Source organism: Onychomys torridus, chromosome 13, assembly GCF_903995425.1.
Source record: "Onychomys torridus chromosome 13, mOncTor1.1, whole genome shotgun sequence".
NCBI lineage: Eukaryota > Metazoa > Chordata > Mammalia > Rodentia > Cricetidae > Onychomys > Onychomys torridus.
In genome coordinates this window covers 24,335,902-24,350,688 of record NC_050455.1, presented here as the reverse complement: position 1 = coordinate 24,350,688, position 14,787 = coordinate 24,335,902, and the positions used below count along the sequence as shown (strand labels likewise).

The window sequence follows — 14,787 nt, the reverse complement described above, 5'->3', positions numbered from 1 at the left end:
GTGTTGTTGTTTGGTTGCTGCTGTTTTGTAACTCCTATAACGGTTTTCTCTAGCTCTGGCTGTCCTGGAACTCACACTGTAGACTAGGCTGGCCTCAAGTTCAGAGGCCCACCTACCTCTGCCAAAGAACCCTGGTATTAAAGGCATGAGCCTGGTTTAGGAAAAAGTTCTTAACTAGGAAAGGAATAATAAAGAGAAATTAAAACCAAAGCATGGGTGATATTTCCTGGGCAACACAATTTGAATGGCCAGTAGAAGTAGCAATCCTGTTGGTCTGTTTAGTACTGGCATGATGATCTGCCTGGAGGCTGGAAAGGCCCAAGACTGACAGCTATCAAATTTCTTCTTGCTGCATCATCCAAATAAGTCAGCAGAGAAGGCAAGGAATTGAGCTTGTGGCCTCCAGCCCTTTAATATTAGCTTTGATCCATTCAGGAGGCTATAACCCATATCCCCCTTTAGGTCCTACCACTTAACAGATGGGAGATCTATTCAAGCCATAGCACTCAAACTTCCTAGGCAAATAAGGAATCTTTGTAAGTTTCTCATTATGCTATTTACATGAATGGATTAACTTTAAAATCTTCAAATCTCTTAGAGAAGCTGTAATATAACAAAACACAATAGTATAGTAGAACACTTGTCATACAGATTTCATTAGGATTTTGTTGCCTTGCACATCCCACACCTGATGGTTAACCCTAAGTATTTCGGCATGCATTTTACATGATCTCCACAATTACCAAGCTCAGGAAAATTACCATTGATACAACACTTTATATTAAAACTCCCATCAAGCATGTGGTGGCTCACACCTGAAATCCCAGCATCTAAGAGGCTGGGGGATTCACCAAGTTTGGAGCCAGCATTGACCACAGAACCTGTCCTGAAACAATAAAAGCAATCCCTTCAATAGAGCATAGGACCACATCAATCCCAAAGCAAACTCAATCTAAAGTTCTTTAAGTTTTTGTCTCAGAGGTGGAGATTAGAAACAACAGTAGTGGTCTGTAACGTGAAAAACTCCTTGCAAAGGGGACTTCAGCCAGTCTCTGGGCACTGAACATTTTTGGAGACGTTTTGTTTTCTTTTTGGAGACAGTTTCTCTGCATAGCCCTAGCTGTCCTGGAACTAACTCTAGACCAGGCTGGCCTCAAACTTAGAGATCCACCTGCCTCCAACTCCTGAGTGCTGGGATCAAAGGTGTGCATCACCAACTGCCCTGCTCCCACTGGGCTTTTTAAATTATTCATTATAGACAGGGTCTCAACCCAGGCTGCCTTAAACCTACTCTGAAGCTTGGGCAGCCCTTGAACTCAAGATCCTCCTGCCTCATTCTTTGAAGAATAGAAAATTTAGGCCATGTATGATCCTACCCTTCCCTTGCCACCCAAGCACAATTTTTGGTTTCCTTGTTTGAGATAGGATTAAAATACAGTACCAGTGCAGCTGCGACTGGCTATAGACTAGCTAAACTACAGGTATGCACCACCAAGCCAGTTGGGTTTTTTTTGTTTGTTTGTTTTCCCACCCCCAGTAATACAGTTCAGATCCAGAGTTTTGCTCATGCAAGACAAGTGTTCTACAACTGAGGTATATCCCTATTACAGGACTCTAGTTGGGGCGGAAAAGCAAACAAACATGTAACCCACCCCCACCAAGGGTTGCAGATACAGCACATATAGCAGGTAGTAGAGTGTTCCCTAGCATCCTCAAGGCCAAGGTAACAGGCGTTCGTTTTATTAACATACTTAATGATGAATTGTTTACATTCAACCCCTGGCCATATGCCTGTTTTTTTTTTTTTTTTTTCCATACGAGGCACCAGCTGCGTGTTCAATTCAGACACTACCCAGAGTTAGCACTAGATCCCACAAGAGCAGTCTCTAGGCCTACCCCCACTTTGGATATGTAGTAAGAAGAGTTCCAGGTTGAAACCTGTGCATCTGACAAACTGGGAATCCTTCTTGCTGGGTTTGATAACTTGATAGATGACTCAGAACTCAAGGAAACACTTTATCCACTCCAGAGGATGTTACAAAAGATACAGAATAACATCCTGATGAGGGATACCCGGAATAAAGTGTAGGAGGGTCCTGAGCCCTGGACTTGTGTCTCTTCTTGTTCTTGCTATTACATATGAAAGACCTACCATTTTTCAAATGCTTCGCTTGGCTTTCAATTACCTCTTCCCTTGCTGCTGCAGCACACTGCCCTTTTTGCAGCTCTTCAAATATATTAGGCCTCCACAGATAAAATTTACTCATCCTCCATACCTCATTTTAGAATTAAACTCCGTGTCATAAATTCTCATAATATTCGTGCAGTTACTTTAACATACAAATATAAAAGCCAGCTGGTTTTGGTGGCTAACACCTGTAACCCCATCCATTCGGAAGGCTGAGGCAGGAGTATTACCCGGATTTTGAGGCCAACACTAAAATCTCGTCTCAAAACTATAAAAATTAGGCCGGGCGGTGGTGGCGCACGCCTGTAATCCCAGCACTCGGGAGGCAGAGGCAGGCAGATCTCTGTGAGTTCGAGGCCAGCCTGGTCTACCAAGTGAGTTCCAGGAAAGGCGCAAAGCTACACAGAGAAACCCTGTCTCGAAAAACCAAAAAAAAAAAATTATAAACGCAACTAGACTATGCTCCATTAGAGTTGCATTACTTACTCGGTTCACCTTTATTTCCAGAAAAACGAGCTCTAGCACTTGCTCGGAGTTCAAATATTTGAACACACAAGTGAAGCGAAGGGAGACAGATAATCGGAAAGCTTAACTCGTAACAGTTCTAGTGTTTCCAATATTCTCCCCACCTCCACGTTCAACAGTTAGCAAAACATGCATGCTCTCAGACACCTTGGGTCTCTAACCTCAACCTTTCATCCTTCAACCGCAACCTTTCATCCTTCAACCCCAAAAGCCCCAACTCCAAAGTGAACCCATAGTAGCTAGTTCCGAAAAGATAGGAAACCCTCCTTCACCCCTGCGCAGCCGATCGGTTCCAGCTTCGGCCAATTCCTAATCCCGACCTAGAGGCCAGGATTCTGAACTTTGGTTCGCGAAGCTACCATGCACACATGCACTTGGTCAGCGATAAAGATGAAGTGCGTAGAGATGTGTCCTCCATGCTTTTCAAACACCACTGACCGCACGCACGTACATACGTGTCGGACCGAGAAGCTAGACTCTGCGTCGCAGAGCTTCAGATGTCCATGGAGGTTAAGTGGGGAAGAACGAAAGACAACGACCACTCTCGCGCCCTTTAAGAGCCACCCCCATTCCAGGCCGTAGAAGCCGAGAAAATGCTCGCGAGAGCCCCCGGATTCGGCCCGCTTCCTCCGCCAGGTTAGCCGGTCCGGAAGGAAGGCGGTACCTCCCGCTTCCCGGCCTATACCTCACAAGGCAGCGCGGCCGCCGAGGCAGCCAATCAGCGAGCCTCTTGTAAGCAGAGGCGCGGAGAGCCAATGGGAAGTCGCGGCGCGCGCAGAGCCTCTGTCCGTCGCACCGGCCCCCTCCCTTCCGCCCGCCGCCTTCCACTCCGCCCCTGGCGGAGGAAGTGAGATCAGAGGCCCCATGTGAGCGGATTGCAACACATGCAGCTGCCTGGAGAGAGGGAGCCGGTGTCCTACGTCAGAGCCGCCGCCGCCGCGGAGCCGCCGCCGGGGAGGAGCAGCCGCTACCGCCCAGGACTGGGCCCTTAGGTAAAGCGGGCGTAGGAAAGGCCGGCGTCCTATGCGGCGGGCCGTCGGGGCGGGGAGAAGAGGGCGGCTCGGGGGGTGGCGAAGAAGGGGGCCGCTCTGCCCCAGCGGCGGCGCTAACTCTGTGGTCTTGGTGTCTCCCGGCCCCGCCGGGCCGCTCTAGGGAGGAGGAGGCGAGAAGATGGCGGACGACCCCAGTGCTGCCGATAGGAACGTGGAGATCTGGAAGATCAAGAAGCTCATTAAGAGCTTGGAGGCGGCCCGCGGGTGAGCGCCGCGTCCGGCCCCCCCGTGCCCTCTTGGATCCCGGACCCCTCAGGATGGCCGCCCCCGCGCCGCATGGCCGGATGAGGAGAACCCGGCACTAGCCAACTCCCGCCTTCTGGACCTCTGGGTAGTAGCCTCTGACTGGAGGGCGAGGGTCGGCGCGGCTGGCCGGGAAAGAAGTCCTTCCCCCTGTTGGGGGTAAGGAGTCTGGCTCCCACGGCCCAGATCACTCGGCCCCCTCTCCGGAGAAAGCCACTGCTACTTTTGAACCCCCCCCCTCGAGCCCTTGAATTCAGCTCCTCACTTTCCGGGCTCCTGGTGCTGCCACCCGACTTGGGTGCTGTTGGGGGAAAGTACTTGGCGTTCCTTTCCGAACGCCCTACCCTGATTTTCTCTTTCTCTCGCTTCACGTTCCTCAGCCAGGCCTCATTAAAATGGCCTCCCCCACTTGGACTTACAAAGTCCCGTGTGGGTGAAGTTTGGGGGGGGGGGGGGAGGTAAAGGAGAGTTGGCCAAGAGAAATCTTCCTGGCTCACCTTTATTTCTCTGGGTCTTAGACCTCTCCGAAGATGACTTCCCCTAAGTTTTCTAATTACCCCGGAGCTTCCTGGTTTTAGCTGTTCCAAGACCCGCCTATAAACCGAAAATGCCAGCGTGTGCGGGGATGGGGGGGGGGTGGTTTTCTTGTTAACAAATCTGTTGTGTGCATATTCAAGAGAATTCCAGGTAATGGGACTGTTTGATAAGAACCATAATAACAGAGTCCTTGTTGACTTTCCTGTGGAACTTCTTGGGAATAGAGTTGCCTGGTGGACTAATATGCTGTGGAAATTCAAAACTGACTTAAAAGTGAGGTTTCGGTCTCGCGTAAGTTTCATAAGAATTTGTAGGTATGCCCATTCCTGGGTGAATAAGCTAGGTTGAAAGTAGCCATATGTTTTGTGTGAGAGTGTGCCAGAGGTATTTCTATTTCTTCCTTTTATTGCTGTATTTTGTTAGTTTCCCAACTAGAGAAACTTTTTACTACTTGGGGTGTCCCCACCCTAAAAGTGGAGCATTATATATTCCTTCGCTCCAGAGCATTCTTACAACAGAGTGGCTTTCTTCCAGGCCATGTGGGAAGTTGATTTCAGCACACAAGTGAGACATTCTGTTTTTCAGCCTGAGTTTGTCGCTGATGGGTAGCTTGTCAGTGATATGAGGACCACCTTTGGCACCAAGCTCATTAATTTTTTGAAATGGATTTGGCCTGATTCTACTTAAGCCCATGGTTTTAAAGCAGGATGCTTTTGCTTTGGTGTTTCATTCTTAATAAATGAGCAGCTCAAGTTTCTGTTTGGGATTAGACTTCTGAAAGTTTGGTTCTCTTTGGTGTTTTACTCATCTCTTTGATGTAGTGTAAACACGAGTTGAAGGTGGATGCTTTTAATGTTATTTCTTAAGGGTTTTTTGTTTGTTTTTTAACTTAATGGAATATAAAGACTTACTCATAGGAACTTGTACCATGTGGAGAGTGAAAATAAAGAACCCCAAATGTTAAAATACCATATAGGAACATTAATAGGGGTCATATTCATTATGATGCCAAGAATCAGCCAGGTACTATTGTTTCAGTGGGCTGTCTTAAAGCTCTCGGTGGGGTATTGACACTTATGGATCACTGCTGTCACATTGTTTCAAGTTGGACTTGAACCTGTTGGATGTCTCATGTCTCGGTGCTTTCATTTAGGCTGGTCCATTTATTAGAATTTGGATGTAGTGCATTCTCTGAAGGAGTTCGACTATGAATTCTTTACTAATTTTCTTGTTTGAGTGAAGTTAACATTGAAGACGACACTGCTTAATAAGTTACTTTTCTTTCTCCTCCAAGCCAGAGTTCCTAACGACTTGAAAGTTTTAAGGCTCTCTTAAAAGCCTTTGGAAACTTTACTTTCTAGTTTAGAAAAGTTCAGTAAAGTTTGAAGGATTCTAAACAATATTTTAGACAGGATTATGCTGTCTAAAAGTTACTCTTCCTCTAAACAAATAATGTAGTTATAATCTTGTCCTATTTTGCTTAATAATTTAGCCAGGATTTGGTTGCACCTTGAGCCCATGGAAATGTTAGGATCTGTCTATCTCAGATGTTGGTCTGGAAATCCAAAGTTTTCTTGTATGTGGCTCAGAACTTTCTTGGAACAGTACATACCAGTTTCTTTTGGAAAATGGCAAGACCTAGTTTTCACTGCTGAGTTGTATTACACTTTAAATTTTCTGCCTCCCAAGTGCTGGGATTAAAAGTGTGCCCCACCACCCAGCAGCTATCCCCTCCCCCCATTGAGTCAGGTTCGCACTATGTAGCCTGGCTGGCCTAGAATTCAATATATAGCTGAGGATGGCCTCCAGCTCCCAGAGATCTGTGTCTCTGCTCATATGTGCTTTCACCATAATCAGCCTAAACACTACTTTTAAAAATTTGCCTGAATAAGTAGTTTTGAAGTTTACTCAGTCTGTATGTGGTTAGCTTTTGGTATATAACCAAATGTAGTGTATCTTAAAAAGAACTACCCACAAAATGAACTCAGTAGTTCAAATACATTGACAGGATGAAGTAACCACAAAATAATTAGGTATTTTGTCATAGATGCCTTGGAGTGATACATTGTCATTTAACATTCACATCAATAAATGTCACCATTTGATACACAAAAGCAACTCAGAGTTCAGATAACCCTTTTTTCTAAATGTCACAGTGTAAAAATGTGAGACAAGATGAGCAAAAACAGTGGAGGCCTACGTGACCTGTGAGGTTTTCTTCTAAGCTTTGGTCTACACACGTGTAACTGCATAGTAATCCAAATATCCAAATTCTCATTTGTGAGCCAGTGTGCTGTGTTTTGTGTCTAGTCTTAAAAATTACTGAGTCCAGCAGACTGTATTGTTTGTGGAATCGCATCTACAAAGAGACTTGGCGACCCTATTTTATAACACCTGGTTTTTAAGCTGGGTGGCCTGTACCAGTTTTGTTTTCATTTAAATGAGGTTGAATATTTAAATTTCAGTGTGCTAATAGATGACCAGCCAGTTGTTTTCTTATATATGTCTCCCTTAATACTTGGCTGTATATGATTTTACCTCTTTATGATTACTCTTGGTATAGTCTCCAAAGTTGACTTACAAGGAAAAACATGCACATAGCCGAAACTGGATCTAATGCCATACAAGTTGAACCACAGTTGGTTTCAAATAAGGAACTTACGGCAGGTTTCTAGGTCTTTTGAGATAAGGTCTTCTGTCTTCTTGGCTGAGTTTGAACTCTTGATCTTTCTGCCTCAGTCTCCCAGGTACTGGGGTTACAGGAATGAGCCACCATGGCTAGCTAGTCCATCGCTCCGGCTTTTGGGCAAAGGAGCGGTCCTGAGTTGAGGGTCAGTTGGTACGGGCTACACATCGTTCTTCTCTTAGTAAAAGAAGCATTTTTTTTCTTTTGGTTTTGGAGACGGGGTTCTCTGTGTGGCCCTGGCTGTCCTGGAACTCTCTGTAGACCAGGCTAGCCTCCAACTCCACCTAGCAGAACATTTTCAAACTAGTGAATTTCAGGTAGTTTTGGTTTTATTCACTTCTCAATATTCTTTTTTAAATGAAGCAAAATGTGGGGTTTTAAAGATATTTTAATGAAGTTTAAGCATGAGGATTAAGAGAATGTGTTACTTAGAAGAAAGTGGTATTGACTTTTTTTTTTTTTTTTTTCTCAACTTACTTCACTTTATTTTGTGTGCATTGGTGTGAAGGTGTCAGATCCTCTGGAACTAGAGTTATAAACAATTGTGAGCCTCCATGTGGATGCTGGGAATTGAACCCGGGTCCTCTGGAAGAGCAGTGAGTGCTCTTAACTGCTAAGCCATCTCTAGCCCCCGTATTGGCTTCTTAAGGAAGAGTGTGAGAAAGTGGCTTGACCTAGTCTAGAAGGTTCCAGTCAGGTGGTCTTTCTCCTCGTCCCTTTTCCATCCCTTCCTCTACTCCTTCCTATTTTGCAGACTCTGCATTTGGCAAGTACGTGTTGGGAGGCAGAGTACTGGAGATTGAAGTCAGAGTTGCAAGCGAGCACTGAGCGAACCTTCCAAGCCGTTTGGAAAGATGCTGGTTTTGCTGCTAGTGATTGAACCCGAGGCCTGACCGTTCCAGGCTGTCACCTTGTTACTAAGCCACAGCCTCAGCCCTCGGAGTCTTTGGGGTTGAGAAATAGTCACGCTCAAGTTTTTATCACACTGGCTTGTCCCACCCAGACTTGGCAGCTATCTTCATAGGCTTTCCCAGTAAAGATTTAGGCTGAGAGAGCGAGAGAGTGAGCGAGAGAGCGAGAGAGCTTTTATTCATTCCTTTGTTGTGTGTGCCGTGCCCCCATCTGAAATTAAAAAAAGAAAAGGATCAGAATATTTTCCATTCAGGGGAGAGATGATTTTAAAACAAATTGCAGAGACTTGTTTGACATATAACAGGTTATATGTATTTAACTGTGCATAGAAATCTTGGATTGTGCTGGGCTGTAGTGGTTCGTGCCTTTAATCCCAGGAGGCAGAGGCAGACATATCTCTGTGAATTCAAGGCCAGCCTGGTCTATAGAGTGAGTTCCAGGACAGCCAGGGCTGTTAAACAGAGAACTCTATCTCAAAAAAAGGAGGAAAAAGAGAAGTCTTAGATTGTTAGTGGTGATGTTTGGCATCATCAGTTAAAATGTCTAGCACTGTAGAGTGAGTCTTGCTGTATAGTTCCCCTCCAGCTGGTTATCTGTCCACTTGCCTCAGCCTTTGGAGTGCTGGGATTTTAAGCATGTACCACTCTTCCTGAGTGCATATGTTAGTACTTTCCTGTAATACACACAAACATTGATCCTTTAGAAATACCTTAGAGGAGCTAGATCCAGTGCCACTGGACTGATTTTAGCTACCTGTGAAGCTGAGGCAGGTTCATAGTCTGCCTGGGTAACTAAATGACATCCTGACTCAAAATAAAATGTAAAAAGTAGTCTTGTGATATCATTCAGTGACAGGGTACTTGCCTAACATGTTCAGGGTGAGACTGTCTCAAAAAAATAGGAGAGTAATTGAGAAAGACCATTGTTAACCTCTAGCCTTTACATGCATCTGCACATAGAAAAAAGTGGTCAGAGAGGGGAAGGGAGTGGTGAGCGCATCCATAATAGGATGTGGTAGTCTTCCTCAGATACCCCTCCAAGGTGTCTTAATTCAGAACTGTAGTATTCTGCACAAAAGTACTGTGAACTGTGAATCTAATGAACAATCACTTTGAGTTTCAAGTCTTGACACACACACATTGTGGCAGAAGATATTCTTCCGGGGAAGGGAGAGTCTCTAGACACACTCTTCAGAAAGCAGGTGTGCGGTGTTAGAATGCATTTACGGCAGCCTGTAGTAAGGTGTTTCCTGTCCTTCCTACTACACCACTTAGAACAGTTGGACCCTTTTACAGGAGGGCTCTTTTTCTTTGAACTTAGGGCCTGAGAGAGTACTTGCATGCCAGTTCTGGTAAGATACTTGCTTGTGAGAAAACCAAAATTATTAGCTTTGTAGCAGGGTTTTTAATGGTCTTAGAGTGCTTGAAGAATGGGAAGGAACTTTTTGCCTGCTCATTATCGGGTCTGTGTCCAGTAGATCGTCTCCAGCAGAGATTCTGAGTCCAGCATATTCTCCAGGAATCTCAGAATAGAATCTTCTCCTAGGATACATTCTGTAGGTGTCTTCTCATTCTTTAGCAGCCTGCTATCTTAAGAGGGAGTAAAGGAGGGGTAGGAAGGTTCGAAGCTTTTTTCCATCAGGTTAGAAATTATGTGGCTTCCCACTCAGGCACTGAGAGCTCAGTGAGACTACCTCTAATAGCAGGCTTTATCATTGCCATTTGACATACTTTACAGCCCTTCCTACTAGGTTCAAAGGACTTGGCATTTTGGGGTTAGTCGTGCTGATAAACTGAGGCCATTGGCCTGACTATACTTGAGACAGGTTTTTGCTCTATTTTCTAGAGTAGTCTTGGGCTCTCAAAATCCTTCTGCCTCTGCCTCCCAAGCGCAGGAGTATAAGTGTCTAGCATCCTTCAGTGCTTTCTTGATGGTTTTTCTTTGTTGTTGTTTGGTTTTTTTTTTTGTTTTTTTTTGTTTTTTTTTGTTTTTTCAAGCAGGGTTTCCTCTGTGTAACCCTGGCTGTCCTGGAACTCACTCTGCAGACCAGGCTGGCCTCAAACTCACAGAGATCCACTTGCCTCTGCCTCCTGTGTTCTGGGATTCACTTTGCTTTCATGTCTGGTGTCTTGAGTTGGTGGAGGGAAGGACTTCCCTCTAATTTGTGTTGTCTAGGCCAGACTAGTGTGTGTCACCCCCCCCACCCCCAAACAGGGTCTCTCTGTGCAGCCCTGGCTACCCTGGAACTCACTCTGTAGCCCAGGCTGGCCTCAAACTCAGAGATCCTCCTGCCTCTGCCTCCCGAGTGCTGGGATCAAAGGCGTGCGCCAGGCTGACCAGGCTGGTTAAGCTTGTGAGTTAAGGGGTTTTCCACGCCAGCCTCCTGAGTGGCTGGCCTACAGACATGTACCAGGCCAGGGCTGGTTTGCTGCCACCACACTGTCATTGATCTTCCGAAACAGCCTTTGGGGGTGACCCTTGTCAAAGGTTTTGTCGTTTTCCTACTGTGTCTTTAGTTTGTTTTTGTGGTGCTTCTCGGGGATCAACTCCAGAACCTAGCCCATGCTGCACAAGTATTTCTACCACTGACCTACCCTAGCTCCATCCCACCAGGTCTGTGACCTTCAAGTTACAGTTTTCTCCACACATCAAAAATTAAATCCACAAATGCATTTTGACTGTTAACCAGTCAAGTGACAAGTTTATCAAACCATCTGTTGTGAGGTAGACAAATATTTAAGAAAAATGTACATAATAAAATGAGAAGGTGGGGGCTCATATGATGGCTCAATAAAGGTGCTGCTAAACATCAGAACCTAAATTCTATTCTTGAAACCTATAGATTGTCCTCTGACCTCCACATAAGTGTCATGGCCATGGGCCGTGCTTGCTCACATGTGTGTGTATACACACACATAAATGTAATAAAAGTTGTGTTTTGTTTTGTTTCGTTTTTGTGGTTTGGTTTGGTTTGGTTTGGTTTGGTTTGTTTTTAGTGTTTTGGAGATGGGGTTTCTCTGTATAGTCCTGGCTGTCCTGGAACTGCTGTAGACCAGGCTGGTCTCGAACTCCAGAGATCACCTATCTCCTGAGTGCTGGGGATTAAAGGGGTGTGCCATTACCAACTGGGTAAGTTTCTTTTTAAAAAATGAGAACATGGTCTGTTAGTCATCCCTGGAGTGGTAACAAAGCCATTTTTAGCCCCATATTAAGTACAGACTAACATAGTTGGAGGAGTTAGTATTTATTTTGTTCTTTGAGGCAAGATATCAGTCTTGTAGCCCAGGCTAGCCCAGAGTTCACAGGAATCCTTGTGCTTTAACCTTCCAAGTTCTGTGATTTCAGGCAGTAGTCACCAAGCCCAACTTCTACAGTTTTTGTTTTTTGCTTTGTTTTGTTTTTTTTGAGACAGGGTTTCTCTGTGTGGCTTTGGTGCCTATCTTAGATCTCGCTCTGTAGACCAGGCTGGCCTCGAACTCACAGAAATCTGCCTGTCTCTGCCTCCCAAGTGCTGGGATTAAAGGTGTGGGCCACCACAGCCACCCGGCCTCCAATTTACAGTCTTAAGTGACATATTGGGTGCTATCCAAAAAGAAGTAGGTAACTACTTGGACAAAAATTAGAAAGTATCCTAGTAAGGTAGGTGTTTAAAACAATGTTACTTTGAGGGGCTGGACAAATAATGTCTCAGCAGTTAGAAGCTGGGTTTTTCTTTTTGTTTCCTTTTTTGAGGATTGTTACTTTGCAAGCCAAGTAATAAAGTAGCCAAGCCCACATTTGTGATCCCAGTAGTGGGGAGGCTGATGCTGGAAGATCACAAGTTCGAGGCCAACCTGAGCAATGAGACCTTTTCTCAAAAGGGAAAGAAAAGATTACTTTGTGTTTGCCTAGTATGTGCAGGGCACTGCAGAAAAGTTGGTCTGGGCATTAGTGTTGTATTATGTGGCTGGAGACTCTGGCTTGGCGGACTAAAGCTATGACTGCAGTTTTACAATTGTTAGGGTGATGTTTCATTGTTTGGAGATGAGATCTCCGAAACTGGCCCTCCTATATCTACTTCCTAGTGCATCCCAGAGCTGATGTGGTTCATTCTTGTATTGTGCTGAGGACTGAACCAGTTAGAATCTTTTTGTGGTATTGGAAATTGAACCCATGATCTCTTAAACGCTAGGCAAGTCCTCTTCCACTGAGCTACACATTTTTGGGCCCTAAAATTCTACTTGTTGTTTAGATTTAATTTATTTTAATTAATAAACTAATTAATATGTTGTGCAGGTGCATGAAGAAGCCAGAGTCAGAGTACCCTGGTGTTGGATGCATTGTGAGCTGCCTGGTGTGGGTTTGGGGGTTGAACTCAGGTCCTCTGGAAGAGCCACAAGTGCTCCCGTTCCAGCCTCCACCTGTTTGTTCTTGATGAGCATAGGTGAGGAGGGAGACAGTGTGTAACAAAGACAGTTCACCGAGGAGTTGTGCTTTTGCTTTATTTTAAGATGCTTCCACGCTGGTCAAGCGAGGGGATTTTTGTTTGTTTGTTTGTTTTTTCATTTATAGCTTCCTGGCCAGAGCACTGATAGTGAGATTGATATCTCCTTGTAGTGCGTTGTTTTGGCAAAACTAGAGAAATTTTCCAGCTTCTGCTGCTTCCTGGTGGAATATTCCAGTAGATAATGTTGGGATGTTCTTTTGGTGAGAGTGGCTATTACTAAGTGTGTTCTTGTTTTAGAGGATTGAGTACTCTGCTTTGGGTGATTAGAATGCTAAGATGATCTTTGTAAACTACTGGAAAATGGCTGGTACATTTAAATTGTTCAATACTTAAAAACAGGTTGTATTGCGTGTGTAGCAGGCCTCTTTGAAGTGTTTGTACCCTGATGGAACCTACGCTACAAATGTAGGCTGTGGCCATTCCCACTTTATATGGTATGACTGTTTAATGTTTTAGATGGTGTTGAGTCTTGTGCCATCATCCTAGAAAAGTGGATGCCACTTACCAAAGTCCACTCTGCCTCTGTGTGGACATAGCCAAGTTTAAATAATGCTTCCATGGTGTTTCAAGTGCTCTCCTGTTTCTGTGGGGAGGGGCCATCAGGATGACAAAGAGCTAGAGCTCCATCTAGTCATTCATTCAGTGATTACTTACTCTTTGCTGTTCAGACTGTACTTAACATTACCCTACAGAATTATCCTGACCTTGTGAAGTAAACAAACCAAGATTCACAAGAATTTGTGTAATTTGTTTTGGGTCAGACAGCTTAATAACAGACTAGAGGCTGAGCCTAGATGTCCATGATTCCAAACCTGTACTCAAAGTCATAAGATCACCTATTTTTTCTTCTGTTAGGGAGAGGAGGGCATGGGTATGCCGTCCCACACTACAAGGTCAGAAGACAACTTTGGGTGTTGGTCTTGGACCTCTTACAGTTTGCCACTGTACACATCACACTACTTGGCAAGCTTTTGGGACCCTCTGTTCTCTGCCTCCCATCTTACTGTAGGAGCACTGAGATTAGTTACAGATAGCCCCTATATTGGTGAAATTATTAAGGCCACTTGACGTAGTTAAAAGGGAGGTTTATTTTGTGGGGTAACTTACAAATGAAGGGATAGGTTGCAGGGTCTGGCAAAGGTATGGCGCAGTCTAGCAGTGTTCTCTGGAGAACTCTGTTCGGTCTACCTCCAGCGTCCAGCGTCCTGGAACCAAGAGAAGCCTCTCCTCTTGATCCTGGGTCTTCAGCGTCCTCTCTCAGCCCCGCCTTGTAGACGCAACCATTACCGAAGCCTCAATGGGGGTTGGAACTTCCAGGCCAAGGCTGGAATGGCTACCCACTACACCCCTATATCCATCTTCTGGGGATTTGAACTTGCTCTCACACTTGCATGGTGTGTACTTTAACCACAGAGCTCTCTCTCCAACCCACTTTTAAAAGTTGTTTAGTTTTATACATCTAGGAAAAGAAGGAAGAATTGAAGCCCTATAGTGAGTGAGTCTGATAAGGACCGTTTTTGAAAAATGGTGTAAAATTTGGAGAGGAATTGACTGATTTCTCAGGTAGTAATCCCTATAATGGTGTTAGCTTAGCATCTTTCCCAGAAATGATCTAGGTCTAAGTTGAACTTTCTGAGCTGGAATAGATATGGTGTTAGCAGAGAGCATGATAACTTGGGTCACTCATACCCTAGGAAGCACCTAGCCATTGAACACTGAGCTGAAAGAGTCTTAAAGAAGCTACGCTCACCCTCCACGCGGGGCTTTAGGCAGCATCTCTAGACTGTTCTGATCCAGTCCTGCAAATAGTTGTAAGAGTGGTGACCTGTCTGACAAAATGACCGAGAGGTGTGGCCATTCTGTCTGGTCAAAGTTGGTTGTGGCGTGGTTGTTTAAGTAGGATAGCTTAGTCTGGCTGTGCTGCTAAAGCAGAATACTGCAGGTGCTGCTGGGCAGTGCCTAAGGAAGTGACTTGTTAGTGACTTGTCAGTGTCTGACAAGCGCCCCCAAGAGTTATTTGACTGCTGCATCCTCCAGGAGGAACACCAATTTTCATAGGCAGAAAGGCCGTCTTTGCTGTTGTGTTTTTCCTTTTGAAATCTCGTTTGTATATGTATTTGGTTCTGTGTGTCTCCTTGTGTGTGCCCATGTGCATCTG

At 45.0% G+C, this 14,787-nt stretch overlaps 1 protein-coding gene across 1 annotated transcript in view; it reads left to right on the top strand.

The window, feature by feature from the left end:
• Nucleotides 1-3,556: 3,556 nt before the first annotated feature.
• Nucleotides 3,557-14,787, top strand: part of Etf1 (eukaryotic translation termination factor 1) — a 27,563-nt gene continuing 16,332 nt past the window's right edge. The window contains exons 1-2 of the mRNA XM_036204900.1: nucleotides 3,557-3,705; nucleotides 3,866-3,969. Coding sequence (XP_036060793.1) covers nucleotides 3,884-3,969 — 86 coding nt within the window. The 5' untranslated portion in view covers nucleotides 3,557-3,705; nucleotides 3,866-3,883. The remainder of the gene's footprint in view (nucleotides 3,706-3,865; nucleotides 3,970-14,787) is intronic.